Source organism: Poeciliopsis prolifica, unplaced genomic scaffold (assembly GCF_027474105.1).
Source record: "Poeciliopsis prolifica strain line A6 unplaced genomic scaffold, Auburn_PproV2 SCAFFOLD038, whole genome shotgun sequence".
In the NCBI taxonomy this organism is placed as follows: domain Eukaryota; kingdom Metazoa; phylum Chordata; class Actinopteri; order Cyprinodontiformes; family Poeciliidae; genus Poeciliopsis; species Poeciliopsis prolifica.
Genome location: NW_026562413.1, coordinates 117,142 through 133,364, shown reverse-complemented (window position 1 = coordinate 133,364; position 16,223 = coordinate 117,142). Strand labels below are relative to the sequence as shown.

The 16,223-nt window shown below is 37.3% G+C and overlaps 1 protein-coding gene across 1 annotated transcript in view; it reads left to right on the top strand.

The window, feature by feature from the left end:
- LOC129374990 (dolichyl-diphosphooligosaccharide--protein glycosyltransferase subunit STT3B) overlaps nucleotides 1-16,223 on the top strand; it is a 90,473-nt gene that overhangs the window by 47,791 nt on the left and 26,459 nt on the right. The window contains exon 4 of the mRNA XM_055053726.1: nucleotides 8,978-9,043. Coding sequence (XP_054909701.1) covers nucleotides 8,978-9,043 — 66 coding nt within the window. The remainder of the gene's footprint in view (nucleotides 1-8,977; nucleotides 9,044-16,223) is intronic.

Genomic DNA, 16,223 nt, shown 5'->3' with positions numbered 1-16,223 from the left:
TTTAGAGTACAATCAAGCCCGGTTATGGTAAAATTAGGCAGCTGTTTCCAATTAATTTCCTTTCTCTTTTTTCTTTCTTTAATCCACAAGGTTCACCGACACCAACAAAACATGTCATCTTGCTCACCTGTTTCACCTTTTTTTTGTTTTTTTTTTTAATCCTCAGTTATTAAAATATTACTCATGGTTTATGAAAAAAGTATTTCCACAGACAAGATTTTTTATTTTTTGTCCTCCAGCTAAAATATAACTCGGTTGTTTACAAAAGCTGCACCAAAACACCACACTGCAGCTTTCCAAGATGAAAGACGCTGAAAAAACAGTTTTCAAAGCGTTTTTTCGCTCATTCAGTTGCATCAGCAGCTGCCTCAAAGCCCTGCAGACATCTTCATATTAAAGCATCATACATGCATGCGTGAAATTGCTATGCAAACAGTTTGATCAGGAGGCCTCTCTTCCTTAATATTGAACTTGACCTTGTCAACTGTTAATGGATGTTTTTATTCATTCTGCATCACTTCAGTTTTCTTTTGTTTTTATTCATCAATTTTGAATTCTGCTGAACAAACTTTAATCTGCTCTATCTTTAAAAACTGTTCTGCTCTTAATATGGAAAATGAGACTTATTTGCAATATCAAAAGGATGAAAGAGCTGTATGTAAGTTAAAATAATGCTTTAATGTTGTCATATAAACTAGGCTTTTAAACTTGTAACTAGTACAGATTTGACTAAAACTTTCTAGTCTTTATACTTGTAGTTCAGTTATAAAAGCTTACAGTTGATTCTGCTGCTGTTGAACCCGAGATGAACGCTGGAGAATTAATAAAGTTTTCTACAGCTTATCCTAAAATCAAGTTGAACATATTTATGAAATAAATTAATCATTATAAAATTAATTCCATTAACAGATTTCTCACATGCCCACCGTGTCATAATACTGATGTTTCAAAATACTGTGATCCAATTACCAGCCCTGCCCACTGTTGCTGTGTGAGACATTTTAGCTGAATGTCTCACACATTTGGGTAAAATGTGTGAGACATTTTAGTAGAAACAACTCTTGTTTCTACTCACTCAAGAGTTGGAGTAGAAAGCAGAGCCCATAAAAAAAACATTCAGTATTGCCCTGTTTTTCATTATTCACAAGAGAAGGAAGAAATCACTTTATTTTGATCATAAATAAAGTTCTGATTATGAAAAACAACCAAATTACCCCCTTTAGTTAAAATTTATTTTTGTAGATTTAGTAATAATAAGCCAGCTTCTGTGCCACTAAAGTTAGAAGTACTTGCGCAGTATTATTTTAAAAGTTTGAGTATCTGTGAAATTGGACTCTATGCTTTTCCAAATCTGTGGAAAAATGAGAGAAGAAAAAACGTTTTGATTTCCAAACTTTTCATTGTCTGATAGATTATATTTTGAACGCCAGTGTCAAACCGTTATCAGTGTCATTGACTTCCTTTAATCTAGTGCTGCTACCCACAGACAACCCCACAACTATTCCCAAAGCATAATATCAATCCTCAACCACTTCCATTACAAGGAAAGTTCTCTACAAAGGCCAATGCATGTTGCCAAGCAGGGGAAATAGTGGAGATATTTAAAATCTGAACTAAGATCAAAACATGCATGACCTAAAATGAGATCTTGGCTTGCTATAGAAACAAGAGCTGCAAGTTTGTGAGAATCACTTCAGACTGTTCTTTGTATTGTGTTTAAGTCTGTAAATAATCAAGTCAGATTTTGTTTTCATGTGATGAAATGTTTCATATGAATTCCATATTTGTTGTTTAGACTTCTAAATGTATCCAGATGCTAATTTTCTTTATGCATCTCTTAAACTGAATAGCTTTGCCCTCCAGCATTAGAAAAGCCTGATTAGTAGTTGCAGTCCTGATTATTCCCATTCAAGCTGAGTTGAGTTAACAAAATGAAAAAGAGCTTTTGTTAAATATGCCAGAGGCGAGTTTCAATTTTTAATGGAAGATCAGAGGCTATTTGTCCAATTTTACTTTACCTTTTAAGCATCGATATTAATCTATGTTAGTGTGAAAACATGCTCCACAGTGGAGGCTTTCATCCAGGTGGAGGGTCTTATTCGCTCCTATTTCAGAATAAACTCCCATCAGGTCAGACAGAAGCTGTATTCATTGCTCAAATGCAATCTGGAATTCTACTTCTTGATTTACAGTATCCTTTTCTGTTCTTCTTGCTTCTAACTCCTTCATGTCTATTGTTTCTTTCCTTTTGTACTGTCTTTTTTTCTCTTCCTTATGTCTTTGCTTATTTCCTTTGGCATTCCATCTTTTTATTCCTGTTCTCCATTCCTTTCTCCTTTGTGTCCAGTTTCAGTTTCCTCACATTTCATATTAAATGCCTTCCCACTAAAGTAACAGTTGGCGCAAATCAAAAGTGAACTTTCGGATGAATATTTTAAAATAAACCTAAAGAACTGAGAATTAGAAAAAGTCTCAAAGGCTTCCATAAGATGTGTAGAAACTGGTCCTGTCCCTTTAAGTACACAACTGCATGTGGTTTCAAGGTTGTGTCTTGTTACTTTTTGAAACAACTTTGTGGCTTGTTTTTTTTCTGATGCTGAGCTATAGTTTGTCATCCAGCTCTTGGAGCTTGTTTCGAAGTTTCCGTCCCCCTAATAAAAGCCACTGTGTTTGGGCTCTGACTCAGCAGCGTTACCACATTGATAGTTCCACTCTTTTAAACCCAGAACAAGTATACTCTGCACATGGTCTGTCAAATACGATCATAAAGTATATGATGTTCTCTTATGTCTTTTAAGTGGATGTGAAACAGGAAGTTGGTCAGACAATCGGTGCAGGTGGATCTTGTCCTCCATCCTAGTAATGTTTGCAAATTCAGCATTTGCAGGTTAAAAGCTCAAAAATAGGAATCAGATTGTGTTGCACCTCGTGAGAATATTAATTTCAAGTAATATTGACTTACAGTTTACAGATTGTACATAACACAATATCACCGAGCTGTAATGGGGTGAAAGAGGTTTGCAGAAGTGTGAGAAAGCAAATGCAGAAGTAGCACAGCCAACAGGTGCAAAGCAAGCCGGTCCTCACTGAGGTGGAAAATGTTCAGTAGGACAAGATGACATCCAACATTTAAAAGTAAGAAGTGTGGCTGTCTGAGGATGGTTTCACAGAGATCAGTCAGTTAGCAACTAAAGCTGAAATGCCAGACATGTGAATGTGCTGGTGTCAGTGGTGTTAAGCCACAGCTCTTTGGTTCTGCAGTCCCATCTGCATGCTGTGAAAGCAAACACAGCATCTTGATAAATGTATTTGTGGTTTATCTGCTCAAAAGCAGCAACATTGAACAACCTTTTACTGACTTTAAGAAATCAGTAGAAACTGAAAAGACCACTGCTTTTGTTAAATATGTCAGAAGCATTTTTAACAACTGTGTTAAATATTACATTTAACATATTTGTGAAATGTATTAAATGTATATATATATATAAATTTATATTAACAAATTATAATTGTATAATTTATAAATCAGATAAAGTATCTTGACCATCTGTCTTTTTTCAGACGGCCAAGAAGAGCTGGCCGTCTGTATTTATTTTTTATTTGGGTAAATGTTGGATATGTCTAATCTATAAATTACTATAAGACTATTCAGCTTTCACATTCGCCTTAAAAGATTATACATTTTATTCAAATCAAACTTCTATAAAGAGTCTGATTGATTTTTTTTTCTTTTTTTTAAAGACAATATTAAGTGGTTTGAAATGATTAGGAAGAAAAACTTGTGCAGAGTAAGAACCGCAGTGTAAACATTGATTCTTCCAGCTGAACAAACTGTTAATAGACAGTCTCGTCTTAGTTCTAGTCTTTATTCCTCCATGGTGTGCAGAGTTTATTCAACAAAGACCTGGTTGGGTGAAGCTTGGCCCATATTGGGCATATTGGCCAAGTGGGACAATATGGGCCAAGCGCTTAATGTCTGATTGACATTAAGCACTGTGTCCTTAATGACAATCTCACCAGCTTTCTTTACAGCTGCTGGAAGGGAGCCAAACCTTTGAAAAGCGCCGTGATGACTTCTAACACAAAAATAGAAGCCGTCAACATTTGGGAAATCATTCCAGGTTGAAGGAAAAGGGATAAATGCTGTGTGCTTCCATACAAAAGACTTTATTGTTCCGCAGTTGTCCTACTTAAACTGACACAGACGGCCTATTCTGAATTTAAAAAAGCTTTCAGAGACACAAAATGTTACTGACATGAGTGTTAAAATGGAAAGGAGCACGCATTTAAAAACAAAGAAAAGGAAAGCAATGCATCAAATGGTTGACAGAAAGCTGGCAGCTTACTTGCAACGATGAAATGGAAAAAATACATAGCTATGCAAAAGCAGTCATAGCCCTTGAACTTGTTCACATTTTGACATGTGTGTTATATCAACTTATGAATAAGTGCTACTGGGTGATTTGAACTAAAGTGCCTTGAGTGGTCAGCACTACTAGAAAAATGCAATGTTTATTAATTAGGTGACTTCTGAAGTCAACTTGTTGTTCTGCTTTTTATAAGAGATCAAAGAGAAATTCAAAGAAATGCTCAGATTTTAATTAAAATATTTTTGAAAACCATGTTTTTTTTCCCAGCCACTTCACTGGTATGAACTACGTTGTGATGGTAGTGCATAATTAGGAAGAAAAAATTCAAGAGGCTTGAACAATTTTGCATGGCTCCGTATGTATACAAGCTATTTGTCTTGAAAACTGAGATTGAAAAGGACAGGTAAGGAAACTGAGAAAACAGAACAGAGTTTAGTTGAGATGAATGGAGCCGCACAGACTGCAGAGTCGGCAGAAAACTCAGCAGAGGGCTGCAGTTGATTGAATTTTGGAAGAGGTGAGCTGCAGCTTTGTTCTGACTCTTTAAACTGCTTTGCAACAGAATCCATTAATTGTCTTATAAAGTGGAGTTATGCTTTTAGTATTTTCTCGAAATCGCTGGAACCTCTTTGAAATAATATAAAGTGTCAGGAAGTCACGATACTGTTCTGCCTTCACTAACCTTCAGCGACGCCTAAAAAACATCTGCCATGACCGTTTCTCCCCTCATCATCACGTGTGTCTATGACGTTGTGGAGGACACGTGTTTGTTTCTGCTTCATCATAATGGCTTCTTGTCGCCTGGCGTGGTGGGACAATACGTCTTCAAGCGAGGCAGGTGTTCCACACGGCAGCCATCACCGTCTTTTAAGGCGGCATGTCATGAGCAGGGCAGCACCATCAAGAAGAATCTCGCTGCACTCATCGTACGCCCATTCACATCTTCCCTTCAATTTAGCAAGGGCCCTGAAAAACAATCATCCCGGCCATGCACCACTGCTTCCCATTATCAGTCTCATTTACCCACATTTGTCTTTGTGGTTTTCTTGTCCTTCTCTCCAGCCTTCTCCAAGATTGTCTGGCGTTAATTGTCTTTGTCGTCTTTTGTCTCTGTCTTTATCGAGTGGCGTCTCCTCCTCTTCGTGGTTATTCCTTGCTTACCTTCTTTTCCTGTATCATTTTATTGCTTGTTAATTTCTTCCACTTTATCGTTTTAGCATTTTATAAACAGTGTTGTTCTCGCTGGTCTCAACCCAATCTTCATTATCAAACTCTTTCATTTTAACCACTAAAAACCCATTCAACTCTATTCTCTTGATCTCTGTGTTGAAGCCCCCCCAACACACACACACACACCCACACACACACATTCTCCCATAATCTATAATTGAATCCACTCACACAGAGGAGAGTTGCTCCATTTGTCTGTTTAAGAACAACAGTCGCCCAGCACACAGTTGCACAGCATCCCTCCATTTTTTTACCCCTGCGCACCATGGCTGTATTGTTGGACCAGTAATTTCGCTCTTTCTCTTGGTTCATATTTAATTAGCTGGTCTGCCACCATACTGAGACTTGTGTGGCTAAACAAAGGCAGCAGCCCTGAGGGTTTGGGGGCTGGCCACAAGTTGAACACCAGGCTTGTGGCTCAGCTTCACTAATTTGGATGATGTCAAGGAAAAGCTGCAGATTGTTCAGTGGCTCTTGTTGTCCTCTGTGGTCGTTCTTGAAGTGTTTCTGTGAAATCTGGAGAAGTCTGGATAATCTTTACAGATCTGGATAAAGCTACTCAACTCTAACTCCTTCTTTTTGGTTCTACATTAAAAATCTTTTTAAATTACAATTGCATGTATATTATTAGAAATGTCTTTTTTTAAAAAGACCAAAAAGAAATGAATACATCTGATATTTAGGTCCAGAAAAATGGTTTTCACATGAAAAATGTGTAGCATCTCTGCTTTTAAAAGCAGTGAGTACTTCAAACAGAAACATTTATAGGGAAAGTTTAGCTGTCTTCAGCAGTTTTGTGTACTAAACTGACGAGTTTTGGTTACATCTTAGCTTCTGTTATTACCAACCACTATTTTGTTCTTTCCCACTGACTACTGGGGAAATATTCCAGGCCCTTCTGTTGATTTACACTAACACTCTGATGTAAAGACGAGCTGTTATGACATTTTATAGGATAGGTCAGGGGGTGAAATAATTTACCAATAACTGCTAATTTGTTATTGTTCTATCACCTAATATACCTTAACAGGCATTTATATGCACAGTGGAAACCAACTTGGCTCTACAGCAGAGGATATACATACATGGTATTCCAGTCTCCACAGTCAATCAAAATTAAGGAACATAAATGGCAAGTTTTTGCCAGTCCTATTGTGCCTTGGAGGTTCAGTTTCCTAATCTGCATTTTGCTTTACATACATTAGACATGCTCTCCAAAAACATACTAATTGTTCTGCAAATAATTTGGAATTACATTGAACTTAGTTTTCCTTCAAAGTGGAGATTAAGATGTTACTTGATCACAACATATCAGTCATTGATGTTGGATCTCGTTTATGTTTTACCTTTAAAACCTAATTGTTTTGTTTGTGTGGGTGAAGATATCAAGATCTCGCTCTAAATTTTGTGCTAATTTATTGTTCAAAAAAGACCTGCATTCTTTGTAATGGGCAGTGTTCCCTGGTAAAGCGTTCCCTCCACAATGGGGCCAAATTAGATTGATGGGAGTTATTGTGAGACAGGAAAAAACAGGCTTGACTGAATAAAAAAAAAAAAAGAAATTGTACGTTAGTGTAAAAATGGAAAGCTTGAACATGAAGTAGGGCAGGGGATTTAACAGTCACAGTTTGACAGCAGAATATGCCCAAAGGTAAACAGGGGGTGGTGGGACAGATTTTAAACAGCCAGAATTGGTTATCAGTCGGTTCTGAAAACACACATCATTCATGGTCGCGGTTCTGAAGTGACCTAAATACAGTTCTTCCTACAGCATGGCATAGAGACCCGTTCAGTGTTTTATTCACATACACGTTTGGTTTTTACCAGGAGGAAAGTGAATATATTCTTTAATAAATGACTTATAATATCTGGAATCACTGGATAATATTAAATGCAAAATTAAAGATGCATTGATAAAAAGATAAATGGATACATACCCTGATTAATTCACAGACACAATAGATTAAAGAATAGTTGAACAGGCCAATTACAACATTGATGAATAAATGTCTAACTAGAACTGTCAAATGGATCAAATTATGGGGAATATAGAAGTCAAATGAAAGCAAAAAAACAAACAAATCCTGACTGAATTGAAATTGTTTTTCAGTGAATTGTTTTGCACCATTTATGTTAATCTTCCAAGGAGAGAAAAAAAACCTTTCACCTAACCAGGGCTTTAACTGTGTTGTCATGTCAACCCACATAAAGCTACTCAGCTCTGAAATCTTCTGATTTCCTCCTACAAACAACTTCCTTGTTGGCAAGAAATCAGACTATTGTCTTCTGACCTGTTCCTTTCGGTGTCGGGATGTTCTGACCTGCTCCAGCTTTATAAAGCATCGCTGCTGTTTGTAGGTTATTGATCCAGAGGTGCATGTCGTAGTATTTGTGGACTGAGACTACCTTTGTCCAGGAGACATTGATTCCTTTTCCTTAAATAAATTAACCTTGCTGACTGGAATCAACACGTCACCCATTTAATCGGTCACTCTGAAATATGACTTCAATTGTCTGACTGTATTCATGTACCTTTAACAGTGTTTTTAATTATTAACCAAGTCTGTGTTTCATATCGGCTTCCATGCGGACCTTGTTTCAGGCTGTGTTTAACACAATGTTCTGCAACAGAAAACTGATGTTTCTGTACATGATCAACAGAGATGATGAAGAAGTGTTTATTGTGAGTAGATTTGGCTTGAAAATGTCATCTAATTGGAGAAATTAAGTAAGCAGAATAAGTCTGATCTACTGGTAGTCTCAGGATTTCCAAATAATGCATACATAGTGGTAGGAGCTTGTCGATCCTCTATGGGCAAGACACTTCACATGCCTTCTGGTGTTGGTTGGTTGGCCTGTTGGTGCTGTTGCATGGCAGCCTAGAACAGGTGTGGCTACCATCCAGTAGCTCATCACCATCAGTGTGTGCATGTGTGAATGGGTAAAAGAATGACTGTAGTGTGAAGCACTGTTGGGTCCTCTGGACTTGATAAAACACCAGTCCATTTACCAACCACCCATTGGTTAAACACCTGTTTGTCCAACAGTTTTTACCAGACCTTTTTGTCCATTTACTTGTCTATCATCCATCATTCCATCCATCAGACTTTGATCTATCAACTCAGCCAACTTTTGGTCTGTTCATCAGCTGGACTGCTGGACAGGTTGCTTTAAATCCAGTGAATTAGTTATTTACCTCTGTATCCATTCGTCTGTCTGCCTTGTCATTCATTCATTCATTGTCCATTCATAAGGTCATATTTGTCTTTTACTTTTACAGTTTGTAGTCTTTGAGCTGGTTTAGAAAGTAAACATGTAGAACTGTAGGAACCCTTTCATTGGAGAACACTAAATTGTGTTTCTGTTCCTCTTTTCAGGTGAAATCTGTGAAGACGGGCTCAGTGTTCTGGACCATTGGCTGTTGTCTTTCCTACTTCTACATGGTAAGAGTTAGTTAATGCATTTGCATTTTGCTGCGTTAGTTGTAATAAGGATAAAATTAATGATTAAAAACTATTTAAAGTCACCATCATTGTCATCGTACTTGCATTGCATTACTGATGTAAAATTAAAACTTGCTCATTGTCACAAAATGTTGCAATTATACCACCAAACTGTAAAAAAAAAAATAAAATAAAATAAAATCACAATTACAGCTTTATTAAGAACTTTTGAAACCAGCAAAGAAACCACAGATGGTTCAAATGACAAAAATAACAATCCCAGCCACTCAGTTTTTGTAGTTTGAATTCATCAACTAGTTTCTTTCTCGATAAGTCAAAATTCTTGTCAATCCCATTATAAAGTTCATGCTGAATACACACTCGGACACTAATTTTATAATTTATCATTTGTGAGTGAAAGTAGATCTTTTACTGATAAATCTGTTATAACCTAAATGTTATAAAAGACTATTCTTTCCAAATTGAGTTTGGAAAAAAATATTAAGACAATTAAGTCATTTGGTGTCTGAAAAACTGAAGTTCTGACTTCTCTTCATTTTAGTATTTGTGGGTCAACATTTCCATAAATGGACATTTACATTGTGCTTATCTGAGCTGAAGATTTTTTTGAGGAAGTGTTTAGATTTAATCACTTTTCAGAGAAACCCTGGGACCAAGATGTTTGCCTCCTTTAACATAATTTTTGATGCAAACTCGGGTCGTCATCCAGCTCCACTTTGCACACTGCAACCAGGAGCGTTTTTATTCAGATGATGTCTACTCTCCTCCATTTTGCAGCAAAAAGATTCTTGTCTAAAAGCTAGAATCCAATTTACAGCATGTCATTCACAGAAACTTCCTCTTTTATGCTATGTTCTGCAGCAACAGCTCAGACATTCTGAATCAGTCCAGTCAGCTCCGTCAATGAGCTCTTTAGCAAACCTTTCTGTGCATTTACAGCTGAGCTGTTCATGTTTGACTTCTTATACCAGAAGGGCTAAAGTACCTCTGATTCTTCTATTGATCATATCACAGACAGAAGATTCAGGCCAAATGCTCTCAGTATTGAAGTTGACCTGTCTGACATTAATACGTTGATATAAACATCAGATTATAATAAATTAAAGAAATCAATAAGTCAGCTGTCATCTAATGTCACTTTAGCTTTCTGGCAAAGCCACAGCTTTATCAAGTTGTGGCTTTTAGCTGTTGAGTTTAATCTTTGCAGTGTCTGTTTTGTGACACATTTCCCTCATTAATTATTATATATGGCTGTTTCAGCAAAGAGCTTTATTTCTTCAGCAACATAATGTTCTGACACTGAGCAACAGTGAAGGAAGTAGTTTTTGATAGAAAGCTAGAGCTGAGTGCTTCTTGTTATTCTATGGTGACATCAGGTCACTGAAGGCTGAATGTTATTTTTGCAACTGCAAAAACTTCTGCATTTTGGTTTTGAAGGAACTTATGCAGAAATTTAGTACACAGAAAATGATTGCCATGCAGGCTTATAAAAGTAACGCAAAAAAAATACCAGTAAATCTAATTGGTTTAATCACTGCAATGCAGTTAGTTTGATTCTTTATACATAATCAACAATAAACTAAATATGCAATATTTCAATGGAACAAAGTAGTTCTATAATACTGTAGCCCAAATACTTTCAGAGTCGCTATTCCCTGCTTTCCCCTAACAAGCTCCTTCTCACTTTGACGAAACACAGAGGACGTATTTTCCTTCTCTTCTGCAACTTCATGGAAATCTGCGACAATTGTTAGTAAGTTTAGCCAGCACTTCCCTGCATTATTTATCAATTCAGACAGAATCCCATCAGGGGGTTGATGAGAGATGAGATAAAAAAGACAGTTCAGGCACTGTGCCTCGGCGACAGATTGTTTGCATGGGCGCCTATAAAAATCTCCAGCGTCTTCTTCATTCAAAATTAAAGCTATTTGGCCAGCAGCGAGACAGATGTCAAATCCAGCAGATTACCGAAATCCAGCTTCATCGATCACAATGCAGCGGGGCACTCAAGAGCCGAGAGATTACAGAGGGGGGATTGGTGAAGAGATGAATAGAATGGCAGACAAAACACTGAGGGGACAGAATGGTGTACAGAGAGGTGCAAAGAGATCAAAAAAGAGGACAAAGATGGAAAGAACACAAAAAGATAAGAGCTGACTTTATTGTCCTCGTCAGTAGCAGTGAAAACATTTAGTCTGTCTTCTTACTATGATCTTCTTTGTGCACCCACACCTTCCTCCTTGTACAAAGCAATCAGATGTTCCTCTGTAGACGATTCCACCTCAAAGAATAATAAACCTGTCTGGCCTTCTAGACAAAGTGCTGGAAATACCGTAGATATTCTTTTCTGATGTTATTTGATCAAGATAAAGCCAAGGTTATATTTCCCAGTGTGGCTTAACTGAACGTGACACTCATTAAGGAGAGACCAAAACGAAGCGGGAGAAATCTTTTGTTGGTCTGACTTTGGATTATTTGAAGGAGAAATGGCGGTGGAGGTTGGGATTAAGACACGGATCTGAGCAATTTGATGGACTGATAGCCAGGAAAGTTCAGACCGTCACTGGAGGCTGCAGATCATCTTCTGAGGTTGGAACCAAAGGGTAAAACTGATTAGAAAATTCCAATTCCTTAAACCCTTCAGCATCTTCTAATAGACTGACCTCTAATGTCAGTGCCTGTCAAAAGCTCTTTAGCTCAATCAAATGCTGATTAAATGCGCTGACGACCAGGCTCTCACAGTGGCTGCTTTAAGGGAAGCAATGTACCTGATTGACTGTGGAGATTGGAATATACATATATGCCATTAATATGTATATTTATACTCAATGTATTCCAATTCAATCATTATGAAGAATGCTGCCAGGTCTATTGTGCCACTTGTTTGAAAAGTCTTCTATCTGAGGAAACAGTGGAGAGGAGGAGTCTTCTGAGGACTTATGCGTGTGAACAGAAGGAACCCTCCAGCAGAACCGGACCCAGTGTGAGCAATCATCTGGCTCTACTGATTGGGGGTTTGAGATAACAGAGCATACACAACCTTTTCTTTTCTTTCCCAATGGTCAAGTGAAGTAGTTACTCAATGGGAGGATAAATTGAGCTAAACACATTAGCTCCCATTAGAACAATGAGGCTAAACATACAACCAGAGCTACAATATATTATATTCTCATTCACTAGATTGGCCTAGTCAAGGTCCAGACCTGAACACAATTTGTTGGAAGCTGATTGTGGTTCTTTGGCATTATGTTTCAGTTACAAAGATGGGCTCAGTGGGCCGATTACAAATGTGCATCTTCATAGATTTCTATTGGAAAATAAATAGAAAAACCATACATCATACTCCTTCCACCTCACATGTGTTCACTAGTTTGTGGTTATCACATGACAAATTGTGAAACAGGTTTATAAGCTGCAAATACTTTTGCAAGGCATGGCAAACTAAAAAGAACATGTTTTTTGAAAATAACAAGAATAGTTTGCGTGTGAAGCTCCGTACACATAAATGCATCTGCAACCTCAGAAAGGAAACCCTGGGCCTGTTACATGGTGCTCTCTTTAAACCACCTCTGTGGTCATCAGATAAGCCCAGCTTGAAGTGCAGAGAGCGATAACAGCTGTTAGACTGTTCTAAGCATTTTTAGATTCCTGTCCTCTGCTGTTGCATTGTAGCTTTGGAAAACGGTTGGTTGAACCATAATTTGTCCATGTGACCCACAGCGAGACAAGGAGAGGCGTCCCTTTACTTCCCATGGTCCTATAATGTGGAATAAGTGCCATGCTGTCCATTTTGGCTCAAATTGCATTCTTTGGTTTGACTGAGCAGACACTCAAAGCCTTATAACTTGAACGTTACCCCAATGTGGACATATCTACTATCAACGATGAACGAACAATTTGTCAAAATGTGAATATCTTGAGAGCATTTATGTTTTTATATGCACACTTTCATCTAAGGCAAAATGTTCCTGAAGCTACTAAACAGATTCTCATGAAAGATAATCATGCACATTTGTTGCCTGGGCTTGTAATCACATTAGTGTTTGCACAACTTCCTTCATACATTATTTATTGACAGCCATTATCAGGTCAAAGTATTTTTTGTCCTCTAGTTCACAGCCAGATACATGCAGATCTAATGAGATTCTTATCAGCCTCTAATTTTTAGCTAATTTTCTGACACTCGCTCCTAAAAATACTTGGGAAGGCAATTCATCTGCAGGAAAGGGACCTGTACCGATTCATAAGATTTGTGAGTAAGACCATTAAATCTCAAATAACAACCGGATGACCACAGCTGCAAATTTACAATTGTTATCCTTTGAACAATTTAAAGTTATATAAATTAATTCATTATCTGTAACAACGAAAGCAAATGACTTGAAATTAACATGATTGCATTTTCTACATAACATAAAATGTAAATTGGGGCATTGCTAATGCTAACCTTAACTGGTGCTACAACCAAACTAGTTTGGTCTTCAGCAGCCCCAGTGAGTGTAATATTATCTGCAATTACTTTTGAAAAAGTAATTGCAGATAATAACCAAATTTGATAACTGAATTGGTTTTTCATAACTCGCAATTAGTCTCACTGTGAGGATTTTTCTCCTAGTCTGTTCTGAACATGTTAAATTCTAGGTAATTTAACAATGGGGGTAGGGCGGGGGTAAGGGGAATACCCTTTCTTTTAAATAATTTGAAAACTGCATTTTATGTTTATTCATATAACCTTTGTTTGATAAGTTTGTTTGATTCTAAATGTTTAAAAAAACAAAACAAAGACAGAACGAGCAAAAATCTGCAAGTGGACAAATACTTCTGCATTGCACTAGAACTCACAGCAGGGTACTTAAACAGGTTTGCTCAATTTGATTTAAAAATTATTGACATCAAGGGCTAATTAAGCGGTGTAATTGGGATCTTCAAAGACCCAATAGGAAGCAGTCTGTCTTGGAAGAGATATCTGAAGAGGCGTCTGACTGAAGACTCACTCTATAACAATCTCGTGCCTGTGATGAAATGCTAATAGCTCTATATCAGGGAAGTAGAGACGATATTCCACAGTTGTTGGCCAGCACTGCTAATCCACCTCGTTTGCTTTTGCCGCACCTCTTCAAATCTCTGTCTGGCAGTAAGATTAGAAAGCCAGGTGGAGAGACATTGGAGTCGGGAATATGATCCTTTCCCATGATCATCGATGGAAGAGATTGTTTGAACTTCCTCTTTCTCCATCAGATTTACTTTAGGATTAGAAACTTCTCTGAATTAATTGAACTTCAAGGGCATATTTTCTACCTTTTCTTTCTGTGGCTTTACATTTTTTCTGCCTTGCTTGAAAGCACTGTTCTCACTTATTGGTCATTTATTAAGAGCAGTATTTGGGAGCTGCTCAGACTGTTTTGGTGTGATGTGCAGAAGAAATTTCGAAATTCTGACTTTGTCTTAATCCCGCTGTGCAACTTCATTTTGCCTGACTCGACAATTCATTAAAAAATTAACACTGCAAGATGTTGCTGATCGCCCCTTGCTGTGTCTACAGTGTTTTCGTCAGTTCCCAGATAGTCTTGATGAGCTGCTCCTGTGTCAACACTGAAAACGAATGTTAAATTGAAGTCATCTTTGTTGTTCGTTCAAGTTCTGGTTCGCAGGCTTCTAATTGGTTGTCACTGTTTGAGACAACAGATGCGAGTGACTGCCAAAATATAATTGGACCAGCAAGAAGCTTATTTAGATTTGTTTTTAATTTTTCTGCCTTTATATTGTATGAGGATCCCCAGCTTTCTGTAATAAAACTTGCTTGTTTCTCCTGGGAATATAAAATTATGATAAATGTTTGTTTTATCTTCCTTTGCCAGAGCAAAAGGGCTCTATTTAACAAGCTGTTGTGGGGAAAAGAAGCATCAAACAATTTGCATTAATGTAATCACCTTTTCAGGTTTTGTTGTCTAGCATATTCTACTCTTTTATCTGTATTCTTTTATTCTTCTGTAATTACAACTCAATCTCCTGTCAGTTTCTTTGCCCTTTGCTGTTGAGACACACGGATGATTAAAAAGTTGTTTTAGTGGAGCTTTTTTATGGCCCACACATCAGATGCTCTGCTGCCTAGCAGACCTCAACAACAGCTTTGGTCGTCTTTTAGTGGAACATATTAAGTTTACTGGTGCATCAGAGATTTTACATCTGACATGTGAAATGTTATCGCTTAGTTTTTACAGATTCTATTTTAGTCGGTGTTTATAGCTGTGTGTTTGTGCCAATAAAGATGCAGTTTCGGCTGTGGGAGTTTTGATGTGGGAGTTGGTATTTGGAAGCGGTCTCTTGGGCTCTGAGGGACTATTAACAGTTTTTTGTTTTTTGTTTTTTTTTTTTGTGGAAAAGAAGTTCTCTACATTTAGGAATTTTAACTGATTACCTAAATTTTAGTTTGCTACTTAATTGTGATTTTGAGTCTTCTTGGGCCCACTTTTAAAATAATATTTTGATGTTTCTGGACTGAAAGAAAATAAAGCAGCTTGTAGTTGTGACACAATTACAAGCTGTAATTTTGTCACAATCACAGGTTGTGACACAAGCTGTAATTGTGTTTGATTCTTTTATTTTGGTCTGAGGAACTAAGATCAAAGTAAACTTGGAGAATTTTAATATTTTGAATAATTGGTGAGTCACTAGGTCTTTGTTATTCAGGCTGGATGTCTCCAGCCAGACTTGTTTGAACAAGAAAAGACCCTTTTTTCTTTTAAATTATTCAGTTTGAGTAAGAAGACACTAGAAAAGGCCACATCAGGTTGAAATGGTGAGATGTTATGTTCAAAAACCTGCAGTTTTGTGTCTTTGTAGACAATATTTCAGACTCAATGTTGATTTCATTTTCTGGCTGTCCAAAGCCATAAGGATCTACTGCCAACATGAAAACTCTTTTATTTAGACTTTTCTTTGGAGTCAGCTGCAACAAAAAAAAAAAATCATGTTAAGGTTTTACAAGTTAGTTCTGTAGTTCAATAGGTGGAAACAGATACTGGTCACAAAAATCGATACCTTTCTCATCTTTTATTTTTAGAGGGGCGGGGGAGGGAGGTGTTTAAAGCTTTTTCCATTTTTGTTGCATCTGTTTCCTTGATGTGGAGCCAAACCTCTACTCAGAGATTTCCCGAAG